This window comes from Diadema antillarum, unplaced genomic scaffold (genome assembly GCF_040938485.1).
Source record: "Diadema antillarum isolate AM-2024a unplaced genomic scaffold, OU_Dant_1.0 seq00002077_RagTag, whole genome shotgun sequence".
Classification (NCBI taxonomy): domain Eukaryota; kingdom Metazoa; phylum Echinodermata; class Echinoidea; order Diadematoida; family Diadematidae; genus Diadema; species Diadema antillarum.
This window is the reverse complement of record NW_027272724.1, coordinates 216,865-228,680: the sequence shown is the minus strand read 5'-3', so window position 1 is coordinate 228,680 and position 11,816 is coordinate 216,865. Positions and strand designations below refer to the sequence as shown.

The following is an 11,816-nucleotide window of genomic DNA, read 5'->3' as shown; positions in this document are numbered from 1 at the left end:
TTCTGCATCTGGCATCATGCAAACAAGATTCACCTGACTTGGTGTATGATGAGGTATTGATGAGTGAAATTTATCTTACATGTCAGATATTGAATGTACTGAGTATTCGCAGAATCCTACTTCAACGTGGGTTTGTGTGTCAGCAGTTCTCACTTCACTTCACGCACGATGTGAACGTTTGAGTTGTTGGTGTGTATGTCGTGTGTGTGTGCGTGTGTGTGTGACTGTGTGTGTGTGCCGTACTGAGTCGTAGCGACGGCTCGCGAAGCTCAATGCATGAGCTATACGCAATACGTTCGTCCGTACGTGTGGACGTATGTGGTTCGCGTTGCCCCATAAACATTGATTGGACGACCTCCATAGAAACCGTGAAAGCGAAGTTCGAGTGACAACCGAAATTTGAATATTTTTGGACAGTGATCAAGCGTAAATCTAGGATATGATAGATAATATCATACAGTAGGGTAAGTTCATGTGAATGATTACTGTTTTACAGCAATACTTTATGCCATCATGGCGATTTTAGACGAACTTTTGATAAGTGTTCAATAGCAAAATGTCGGACCGACAGCTCTCATATAGTCCCGAAGACTTCTATCTGCGTAATGCGAAATGCCGGTACCATGTATAGATTCTAATAAAAATGTGATGTAGCCTACTCTTGTGGCAAGTGTATGCTGTCTCGATTCAATTTAACACATGTTCATAGATATGCGCCATAAATGATAGCTGTGATTTCAAGGAGATAGTGTTATTACTCATTCATGACGACATAGAAAAGATACCGTACTCTTCATGTAAAATCTTGGTAGAATTAGAAATGTGGTAACGTTAATGTTATGACTATAAACTTACTTAGAGTCAGACTATTAAATCTGAAATCAGCAATTAAATTCGTCCTCAGTATTGAGACAAACATTCAGTCGCAGTATGAATGATTGAACTATGAGTTTAAAGAAATGAAAGCAGTTTCTAGAACTAAGAGTTTAGAAGCTGATGAGCATGATGAGAGGAAAGGCTGATCTCTGATGCTGATGAATAACCAGTGGCAGTAGAAACCACTGTCACTGACTGGCACTGCTTGGTTGAGTAGTATGGCAACTCTACTACACATTGACCACCCTTTTTGAAACCGACCACTAGTTTTTGGCGCACAGGACGCTTAGTACGCACTGCATGCGCGCGCAGAGCACATAAAAATGTTGGCTTTGTTGATGAGGATGTGTGGGGAAAACAAAAATTCACTGTTAATGGTTTAAATCAAGGACAAAATTTCGAATGAATATTTTAACCGAATCATAACGTAATGTCAATGCATTTTCTAAAAAGCTTCATACAACACGGTGTTCAATGCAACTCGGTTTGTGTGCATTGTCAATACAAAAATAGCGGTTGATCTATAAAAGGAGCGGCACCGCGGGGAGCTGAAAAGAGGGCACTCAAGTTTGACGGCGACATTTTTGCACAACAGAACAACAGCATTTGATAGTGCTGGATTTTCTCAATCACGTAGGTCAAGTTTTTACATGAATTTCAATGTTAAATATTCTTATCAGGCAAATAGAAATTAGGTGGTCGATGAGTATTAGGACCAACCCTAAAAATAGTAGTAATCTCTGCAGCAGTTGACAATCTCATCAATGGCTGTGTGTGGATTACCGCAAGTTCTGTTATGGTACCATGCCATGGTGTAGAGGGGTTTTACCTTAATCAAAACATGTTCAAAGCTCGTGCAAGTTGAACACTGCAAGTGCGTTTCAAACATTTATTTAGTACTCACTTCCGGTTGTGCTTGCGTATGTTGTGCAGTGCACTCTCTAAAACAGACTAGAGAAAAAGATATCAAGAACCCGTTGTGAAATACAATTTACCAAATGCAGAAAACTTTACATGACGTACATTGTACAGACTACAGTGTACTACTGATCCCAATTAAAACAAAGGGTCAGTCAGTATGATAACTGCACATATGCGTGAAAATACAATTTTAACCCAATACAGTAGGCAGTGATATCAAGTACAAGTTGTAGGTTGTATTGTGCACAAACCTGTAATCAATCAGTACCATTAATACAATGTAAACATATAAATTAATGATGATTTAATGCTCAGTGAAGCAGGCCAAAGCCAAATTCTTTCATCCGTTCATTTTGGTCTCCTCTCTCCCCTTCACAAAACTTCTACGAAAATACCTTGATACATGCACAGTAGTATGTGTAGCCCTACTACTGGTGTAGTTATCAGTTTTGCCGTCATTTAAATGTTGAGACAGGAATGGTACTTTTCACCCCTGGGATGACATCGCTGGTATGCTGAGCTAAATTTCCACTCCAGACGTTGATGACTAAAAGCTGAGATGGAGAGAGAGAAATCAGGAGAGAGTGGTGCCCTGGATGAACCTCAGACAGATGAAGAGCTGGAAAGGCTTGTCGACAAGGAACTGGAGGATGAAGAGGTAATACAATGTAGATGTTATTGTATTCTTCTCGTTTATTCCAAAAAAAAAATGCATGATGCTATGAATCAGTCATTGTAAATTCAACATTTAGGTTAATTTTTCAGTCAAATTAAGATTGAGTATGTTCTCCTTCATAATTCTTTCAAGTTTCAAGTTTCTTTATTTCACCAAGGCAAAGAAGATATTAAAAGACAAACAACACATACAACAGCATTAGAAAACAATTACAAACATATCAGTTAAACAGTGTACAAAGAAATGCTATGGTAGGCAGCAGCCAGAAAGGAAATGACCCTTATTTTCGGCTGACCTAAAAATATTCGCTAAATTTCTGTTACCAATGTGTTCGAAGCAAGTAAAACATAAGAGCATGACAGGACTAAGACATGACAATCAACATACAATGAGCGAAATACCTGATGTCTCATAACATACTTGTAAAGGATAAAAACTGATGCTCTTAACTAATAACTGAGTTTGGTTGTAATTATTGAGGAGAATTTTTTTTATAACCAGATTTAATTATCAATATTCAAAGAGTTAGCATTGCGTATTACAAAGGGGAGAGAATTCCACAGAATAGGACCACTGTAAAGAATAGATCGTTGATAAAAAGATGTACGAGATAAAGGTAGGTGAAAATCACTCGTGGTTCGCGTATTGTAATTATGAATTTCATTATTGTACATGTACATGTAAAAATAAAAGAGAGTTTTTGGTAATAAAAGATTCTTACATAAATACAGTGCTACGCCAAGTGTCGCATGGAATATTTCGTTACGAAATCAGTCATTACGTCGATGAAATGATTGTTTTGTTACGAAATGGCAACATTTTGTAACTAAATGAACATTTCGTCAACGAGCGGTCATTTTATCGACGAAATGACCAATTTCGTAAATGAAATATTCCGGGCGACACTTGGCACTTCATGGTTTTTGTCCATGGTTTAAACCATGGTTTCATTTGTACCACCTTCGTGAATTCGGGCCATAGGGTTGTAATTTCAGCTACATTGTAGTACGACAATTGTAGTACAGCAGAGTGTTGAAAAATAAAACTGTGCCCTATCAATTGAAGATGCTTAGTCCAGATGTATAAATGATGATGATAGTGATGATAATGATAATGATAATGATAATAGTAATAACAATAATAATGATAATAATGATGATGATAACAACAATAAAATAAAGATAATAATGACGATAATTATAATCATAATAATAATCATAGAAAAAACAAATTGTTAGGGATGCTTATAATTGTAAGTAATGTAAGTTGTGTTTCACATCTTGGCGAAGTGGCTCAGGCAATACAGGTAGCGTACTGCCTTCCACTGTTGCAGTCAAGTGGCTCAGATTCAAAACCTACATGTAGTGTAGAGTTGCTGAGTGATGTTGTGGCATGTTATTCCATCGCTTCTATACAGTCTATAGTTGAGGTGAGACACTCTGTCCCACCAATAGCACTCACAAAAATTGAGGTCCTGTGTATGGATGAGTCATTGGGTCCATGTAAAAAGACCTCACTTCATTCATTCATCACAACCATAGAGCAGGGCTTTATTCTGAAGAAGTGATCCATTCCAAATACGCACACTGGGTTGTTTCCATGGAAGACTGGCTGCATTATGATAATGCAGTGAGATATGGGTTATCCCAGGCGTTGGTTATGTAGAACATGTCTTGTCCAGATGGAAGTCTACGTGCTACTGGAAGACTGATGTACAATCTAATCTAATATTTATGACACTGTAGCATGGTTATGAGAACCAAAAGACTGCTATCCCAAAGCAAAATGCATCTCTTTGGTTGATGAAAATCAGAAATGCACACAATGAAATGTTGGCCAATGATTGATTTCCATGCTCATACAGGTACAGGCTTGTAGCTGAAATGCTGAGAAAGCCTGTGAGAATAACAGATTATTCAACTCATAAGAATGCAGGGATCAATAAATCCATGATGACTAGATGCAGTTTCCAGACCCTGTTTCGATCTGTGTTTTAGACATCAATTGTTCTTCTAATACCTGGCAACGGAAAGTGCTTATTACAGTAATATATCATTGTTGGTGGGATAAGTCCTTGTACACATGTATGTGAAAAATGTCTTTGAAATGTTCAGGAAAGCCCCCCCCCCAAAAAAAAAAAAAAATAAAAAAAAATAAATAAATAAATAATAAAAAAAAATAAATAAATAAATAAAATAAAATAAAATAAATAAATAAATAAATAGATAAATAAATAAAAAAATAAATAAAAAAATAAAAAAATAAAATAAAACAGCAACAACAACAACAAAACAAAACAAAAAAACAAAACAAAACAAAATGTGCCAACCAGTGATGTACAATGTATACTTGGTCTCAGTCACAAATGAACAGTGTGCTGCACTGTATCTTGGGATTACAAGCACCTTCTAAGCAATTAAAGATGAAATACAGTGTATTACATGTTTCAAATGGTTGTAGATCATTTTCTATCTTGTATGTCACTTTTAAAAGCAAAGAATTCAGATTTCCTATGGTCCTAGTACATGTAGATTACCAGTACTAAAAACACAATTTAAAGTATTATATCAGTATCAAGTACACTATGTATCTTTCATTCATGCTGCTACATTGTACCATGTACAACTCATAACCAAATGCTTTACTTTTGGATTTAAAATGCAAACAAAAGCCTCTTTTTACGTTGCAGTCAATTTTGATAGGAAAGATAATAGTTTGTGGCAGATTATGTGCTTTCCTTCTAAAAATAAGTTTGTTGGGATTATATGAGGACATTATCTGTGTAGCTCTGCTGTTAGTTTGGGACAGAAATGTATTGTGAAAGAAATTTTCCTGATCTGTTCTATTCTTTATCACACAAGGTCTTGTGATTGTTTGATAGTTTAGACTAGCATGACTGAAACACTCTTGTATACATGTACAGTGTAGAAACTTGTTGTGGACTAGTAAAAGTTCCAACATCAGCGTGGATATTTATATTACAGTGTATATTGGATGGCTATGAATGGGATACCAGGGAATATTGCACGAGTTAGGGCCAATATTGCACGAATCGAAGATGAGTGCAATATTGACCCTATCGAGTGCAATATTCCCTGGTATTCCATGAATCAAGGCCATCCAATGTAATTATTATCATCTACGTTGTATAGTCAAGCAGAGCAAGCATAAACTGCACAAAATTACCCGGCTTCTACTCGTCTTGGAAGTTGACTCTGCAGTCACATCCCAGCTCTGAAAAGGTTAAATCCCCTAAAACTGCGTATGAAACAAACAACTAGCAAGATGTTTGCGCGCTTGTGAATTGTAACAAAATGACGCGCTATAGTAGCAAGTGTTTGCGCATTCAGCAAGCGCTCACACAATAGACAAGACAGAATTGAATATGATGGGATCTTGAACGGCAAGTACTAACGGTATCCTATGGTGAATTAATGCGTTGGCCTATAGATGTGTTTCGTTCAATATGCTCTGATATTGAACGGTAAAAATTGGGTGGACTACAATCTCACGTTTTTAATGCGCCGCTAAAACGTCCTACAGTGTATCTATACTAGTAGATGATAATGTACAATATGGTATGTCAAAAAGTTGGAAATCATGAGATGTTTAGGAGCCTCCCAATCCATGAGGAAAAAGCAAAGCAAAGCAAAAAACAAAGCAAAACGAAACAAAACAAAACAAAACAAAGGCAGCCATGGTGTGATGTATCAGGATATTGGCTGAAGTCACATAGCATAGATTGCCAGTTATAATGTTCATCAAAGTTCTCAAACTCAAGGACATTCTCTTTGAATGTTCATTGAGAGCATTACTGTATTGTATACTCATGGTTTTTTAATGTGATTGTTAATTTCGTGATGTCAATCAAATCGTCATTTCATTACTGCCTATTCCTTTATATTTCCTCAGGATGCTGCTGAAAAAGGAGATATAGATGCTCGACAGCGAGCTATCGATGAGGAGTTACGCAAACTACGGGAAGAACTTTTATCAAACTCCCCAGATGACATGGAGGAAGAGTATGATGTGGCAGCCAGGGTTAAACAACTCAATGAAGAACTAGCCAAGGAGGGTCCTGTAGAGGAGAAGAAGAACAGGAAAGTGTTCTTTCATGAGAATGTTGTCAGCATGGCAGTTCCTCCTCCAGAATACACTGAGGATGAGGTTGCCATGGCAAATGAAGAGGCAGGGAGGCTGGATGGAGAAGGAGGAGATGGGAACATTGGAGAGAGTGGGAGAGAGTCTGGTCAAAATGACATCAAGGAAGCTGAAGAAACTAACCAGAAATCTCCTCAGCAGCTAGAGACTGCAAATGAGGAAAACCAAACCCAGAGGACAGTGGAAGAAGACAGCAGCAAGGACATTCTACCAGATACCGACAAGGCAGCTGATGGCACATCTAGACAAGAAATCAAAAGCGCTGAAGGAGACCAGAAGACCCCATCACAAAATGATAATGAGAGTTTGCCAAACAGGACTGAGGGGGATGGGCGAAGTGTGACACCAGAAAATAGCAGTCAGCAAGAGCAGGAACAGGTACAACATGCTGCAGCAACTGAAGCAACAGATCCTGTGAACAAGGAGGATTCTACTTCTCAGCAATCCAGTGCACCTGATCAGACAGTGACTAATGTGGAGGGTCCTAATGTTGTCAGTGGTAGTGGTGATCCAAATGATATTGAGCTGGAAAAGTTAAGACTTCTTGATAGACCACAGCAGCAGAGTAATAGAAATCCAAGCTTGAACTCTTCTGAGGAGAGCACTGGGAAAGATTTAGCAGATGATGAACATGTCCTGATTGAGCGTGGAGGGAAATTCTTCTATGTCAATGTTCAAGACTTGAGTCCAGAAGAAAGAGAAAGTTTAGGTGTGATGCTACCTGGAGTTCAGTCAGAGCCAAGTGAAAACAAAAGTGTATTCCCTGTAGTACAGCCAAAGCCACCAGAAAAACCCCGCCCGGCAACAGCAACTGGAGGCAGCTCAAGTCTAAGGCATCAGAGGTCAACACCACCTCGTGCTATGTCAGCTAAGACAAGCAAGGAATATGATAGACAGGAGCGCCAAGCTGCCATTTATGAAGAGCCCTTTGGGAATGTAAGGTCAAGATATGGAATGACCCCAGAGCAGAAACAATTTCGTCGGGAGCAGGCAAGGCTTAGGGCCCAAAAGGCAGCTGAGGAAAAAGAGAGAGAAGAAAGGGAGAAAAGAGACAAAGAAGAGACATGTGATGGAGTATTCAAGGCTTGGCTTGAGAAAAAGAGAGAAGAAGCTGCCAAGCGCAAACAGGAGGAAAAAGAAAGAAGAAAGGCAGAGTTGGAAAATAAAGTAAGTTTGAAACTTATCTAAGTAGTTATACTTCCAAGTTGAGACACACATCATACTATTATAAATACTGTAAAAGTGGAAATTTTCGCGCATTTTGCGCAACCAGAAACTAGCGCGAAAATAAAAGCACGCGAATGTTTTTGCTTGCCATATGTGCCTGTGCGTGATGTCTTGATTCCGCGGAATTAAAAACACGCGAAACTCTTCCGACTCGGCCAAGCGCGAAAAATTAGTCACGCGAAAATATCCACTTTTACAGTAATGATCTATACTTGCTTCTCAGGAAGATTCTATGCTGCATAATAATGATCTACATTGTATTCCTCATTTTTGTTTCAGGCTTCCAAATGAAAAGTATTATTTGCTACTTATGTAATTGATAAATGAAGGGGGGGGGGGTGGTGGAACAAAAACAGAGAATCTCTTGAGGGGAGACCATAGTAGTCAGTTATTCCATCACAACATGCTTTTTTTTTCAGTGATTTTGATTGGTCATATATTCCTGGATCGATCCCCTTTGATCATGTGGCTGACATCCTAGCCTCCATTCATTCATGTGTACAGGAAGAGAGGTTTCCTGAAGAAGCTTTTACTGCGTGGATGGAAAGGAAGAAAGATCAGAAGAAAGCTGAGAAAGCTGTCATGCAGCGATTGACTGCAGAGGAGAGAGAAGCATATTTCATGCGGAGCAGAGAAGATTGTGAGAGAGCCTTTAAACAGTGAGTACTACCTGTTTGTCATTTGGGGGGGGGGGGGCTTTTTTCTTTTCTATACTAGGTACTACATGATTTTAGGTACTAGATGCTGAAATCTCTACCACACTTCTTGGATTCAAACTAAGATAACGTAGGACAGTCAGGGGACATGTGAGCGTGATTTGTGTTTTTCAGTACATCATACAAAATTTATGACAAATGGCTCGAAAGCAACTCTTGTGCTTCTGTGAGGGAAATTAGGTGAACTCTTTGGATGCAATGAAATGCTTGACATTTTTCTTTACATGAAAGATACCTGGTTCCTATGTCGTGATGTCTTTCGTGGCTATATGCACATATGTGACTAGAGTCACTGGGAGGTATTGAAATTCAGATTATGTAAAAGAAAGTTGATGATTGCACATTATCATTGTCTTCTACATTGTATTCTAATTTACTCTCTCTAAACATGGCAGTTTTTTTCCTGTCTTACAATCATATTTTTGAATGAATCTTGTTACCATGCTCTGAATGTCATCCTTTGTTTTAAACTTGCCATTGTGATACTGAGTACAGGTACATTCCAATGGAAGTATGATGTTTTAATGTTTACAATTTGATATTCCAAAAGTTCCTTAATCTGAAAATGAAAAAAAAAAAAAAGGTTTTTAGTCTGAACTGCTTTTCATTTTGGGCCATTGAAACTTCAGTCTAACACCACACATGTTCAGATGAATAAATCCTCTTTCACTGTTAGATCAACAAACATCTAGGTATATACAATTGTACATGTATGGAATTTGTGTGTTCAGAAATAACAAACATTTAGAATATTTAATGAATCTTTTGAATAACAAACCTCCCAGCCAACGGATGTTTTGAATAACAGTCATCACCTATGTTGTATGCCTTAGTCTAATTTTTTCCTCTATTGCAGATGGGTGCGGTCCAAGAATGCTAGTTTGCGCCAGGCCCATTCCTTCCAGAGGGCAACATCTCTTGAGTCCAAGAAGCGAGCCCGTCAGTCACGTAAATCACAGAACTTGGCAAAAGCCTTGGAAGTAGCGCAAGCCTATCGCTACAATGAATACTATGGGTACAGATTTTGAGTTCACCCAGTCCTAATGCCAGAGTGAGTATACCGGTTGTAGGTTGAGTTCATCAATCTGAATGCTATAATATACAAATAATACATATAAGCTTAGTGAGGGCAAGGTACCTTTTGAACAGTCTAACATACCCAGGGCAACTGCTGATAGTGTTCTGCTTGGATTGTTTCAAAGGAACTGAGTGTGGATGCCATACCCAAACATAGTGATGTGCATTATTTGTTTTATAAAGTGATGAAGCAGATCCTTGTTGTTTGATAATCCACCCTAAATCACGCAGCAGCTGGTTTTATGTGTAATTAAATTAAGGAAATCTCGCCCAGTCACCGTCGCGACATGAAAAGTGCTCATGAGTGGTCATTATACTTTACTTAGGCCTGGTCATGAGCAAAATTATGTGTTAGGTGAAATAAATGCCTGGTCACATGTATGCTGTCAATCAATCATTTGATTAGGGTCTACTTCATCATTTTATAACAATTAGTGCTGACAAGGATGAGAATAAAGTTACACCAAGGGGTTAAAAAGTAATAAACAGAGGAGTAGATGCCATGCTACAATGTAGCAGCTGTAGGTGAGAAAATGAGTACTGATGCAATGATGCCTTTGAATTCTCCTCTGTAAGATTGGACCCTTACATTGGATTGGACCTTGAGTAGATGTAACCTCCTGCCATCTTGTGGTCTTGTCCTCATACCTGCTGGACTGAGACCTAGCAATTAGTGGCAGAAGCTAGATTTGATTGCAAGCTGCATACAAGACAAGTGGACTTGTCTGTCGAATTACTTTCTTCTCTGGAGCCACATGGTGCAGTGACTGATTATTTTATCAATTCAGGTTTATCAAGGAGTTAAGGCACAGAGCTGAGGTAAAATATCTATGATTTTATTCCAGCAGAATTAAAACCTTTCATTGTCCAAGATTCTGAATGGTCAGATCTGTGATCCCCTTACCCCCCAAACACTCTAACACACACATAATATTGACGGCAGACGGGAGTTATTAATTCAGCGAGAAGACACCACTTACTTTTATGTTTGGAACTACAATGCTATGTGCTGTTGGGTTAATCAGTACATTAAAATGTCTTTACCAACGGGTCAAATTTATAAACAGTAAACTGTGTCTCACATTCCCTGTTGGTTGTTTATTTAATTTTGTTGCCTGATGCACTGATTACTTTATTTGCTTGTGGTAATGTCATATCTTGGTAATAATCCTCTGTCTAGGTGTCCTGTCTGGATTATTTGAAAAGAGATTTGAATGACACTCAATGAAAATGTTTTTGCATTGTAGGTTTATGTTCCACTACAGTACAGTAAGCATGGAGAAATCTTGTTCAGAATAATTGTTATATTTTGAAAGTTACATGTCTATTCTGCAAGTTATTTGATGTCAGAACATGAAAATATTTATAAGAAATCTTAACATACATATGTTACTAAATCTAAAATCAACAGTTAATTTTGATTATTAAAGTGAAATACTTCTCCCCCTAATGATGCACAAAGTGCCACCAGGATTGAATGGACATATGTACATGTAGACTAGGCTACCCATGTGTACTGAGAATATGATCTGAAATACTGCCTTTTGTTAATACAATCATTCATGATGCAGGTAGGTATGATTCAAGGACAAAATCACATATTGGACATGTGTTCTCCAGTGGACATCTGAAATCTTAGAGTCTTCCAATCTAACAAATGAAAATGCCTTCACCCTATCACCATTATAAATATCTTGCATAAAGATTTTACAAAATTACTTGATGGGAATTTGTATACCCGATGAGGGACACAAAATTACTTTTGTCACAATATTTTTAAAGATTTTCTCGGTTTGTGTGACGAATTGTAGTTTTATTTTATATCCACTGCCGTTGGTCAATTGTTTTCACTTATAAGAGGGTAACAGACTGAATAGGACTTGCAGCTGGAGATTGGACTTTAATATGATCATTCTGCAAACAGACAAAATTGTTATATTTCATTTGTGTGTGTCTAGTTTCTAGAAGTTTAGTCGCCAATGGAGTGCCTTATCCCCTGACTGATGTCAACATCCAGGAATATAACAAATTCTATTCCCAGCCCATAGATGTGAACCCCCAATTATCTGCATATTTCATTTGTATTGCTCCTTTTTTTTTCAGTTTTATGTTTAAAAACACAATGGAATACAAGTTATGTATGTTAAATTGTATGCATTGTC

The 11,816-nt window shown here is 37.9% G+C and overlaps 1 protein-coding gene across 1 annotated transcript; it reads left to right on the top strand.

The window, feature by feature from the left end:
- Positions 1 to 354: 354 nt before the first annotated feature.
- LOC139713852 (uncharacterized) lies at positions 355 to 10,683 on the top strand. Its single transcript, XM_071625557.1, has 5 exons — positions 355 to 464; positions 2,273 to 2,455; positions 6,386 to 7,801; positions 8,366 to 8,520; positions 9,434 to 10,683. The coding sequence occupies exons 2-5, from the start codon at positions 2,357 to 2,359 to the stop codon at positions 9,603 to 9,605; spliced, it is 1,842 nt and encodes a 613-aa protein (XP_071481658.1). The 5' UTR covers positions 355 to 464; positions 2,273 to 2,356; the 3' UTR covers positions 9,606 to 10,683.
- Positions 10,684 to 11,816: the final 1,133 nt, after the last annotated feature.

Coding starts and splice junctions, on each gene's coding strand:
- LOC139713852 (XM_071625557.1), top strand. CDS start 2,357: ATGGAGAGAGAGAAATCAGGAGAGAGTGGTGCCCTGGATGAACCTCAG. Junction 2,456..6,385: donor AGGAACTGGAGGATGAAGAG/GTAATACAATGT, acceptor ATATTTCCTCAG/GATGCTGCTGAAAAAGGAGA. Junction 8,521..9,433: donor TGTGAGAGAGCCTTTAAACA/GTGAGTACTACC, acceptor CCTCTATTGCAG/ATGGGTGCGGTCCAAGAATG.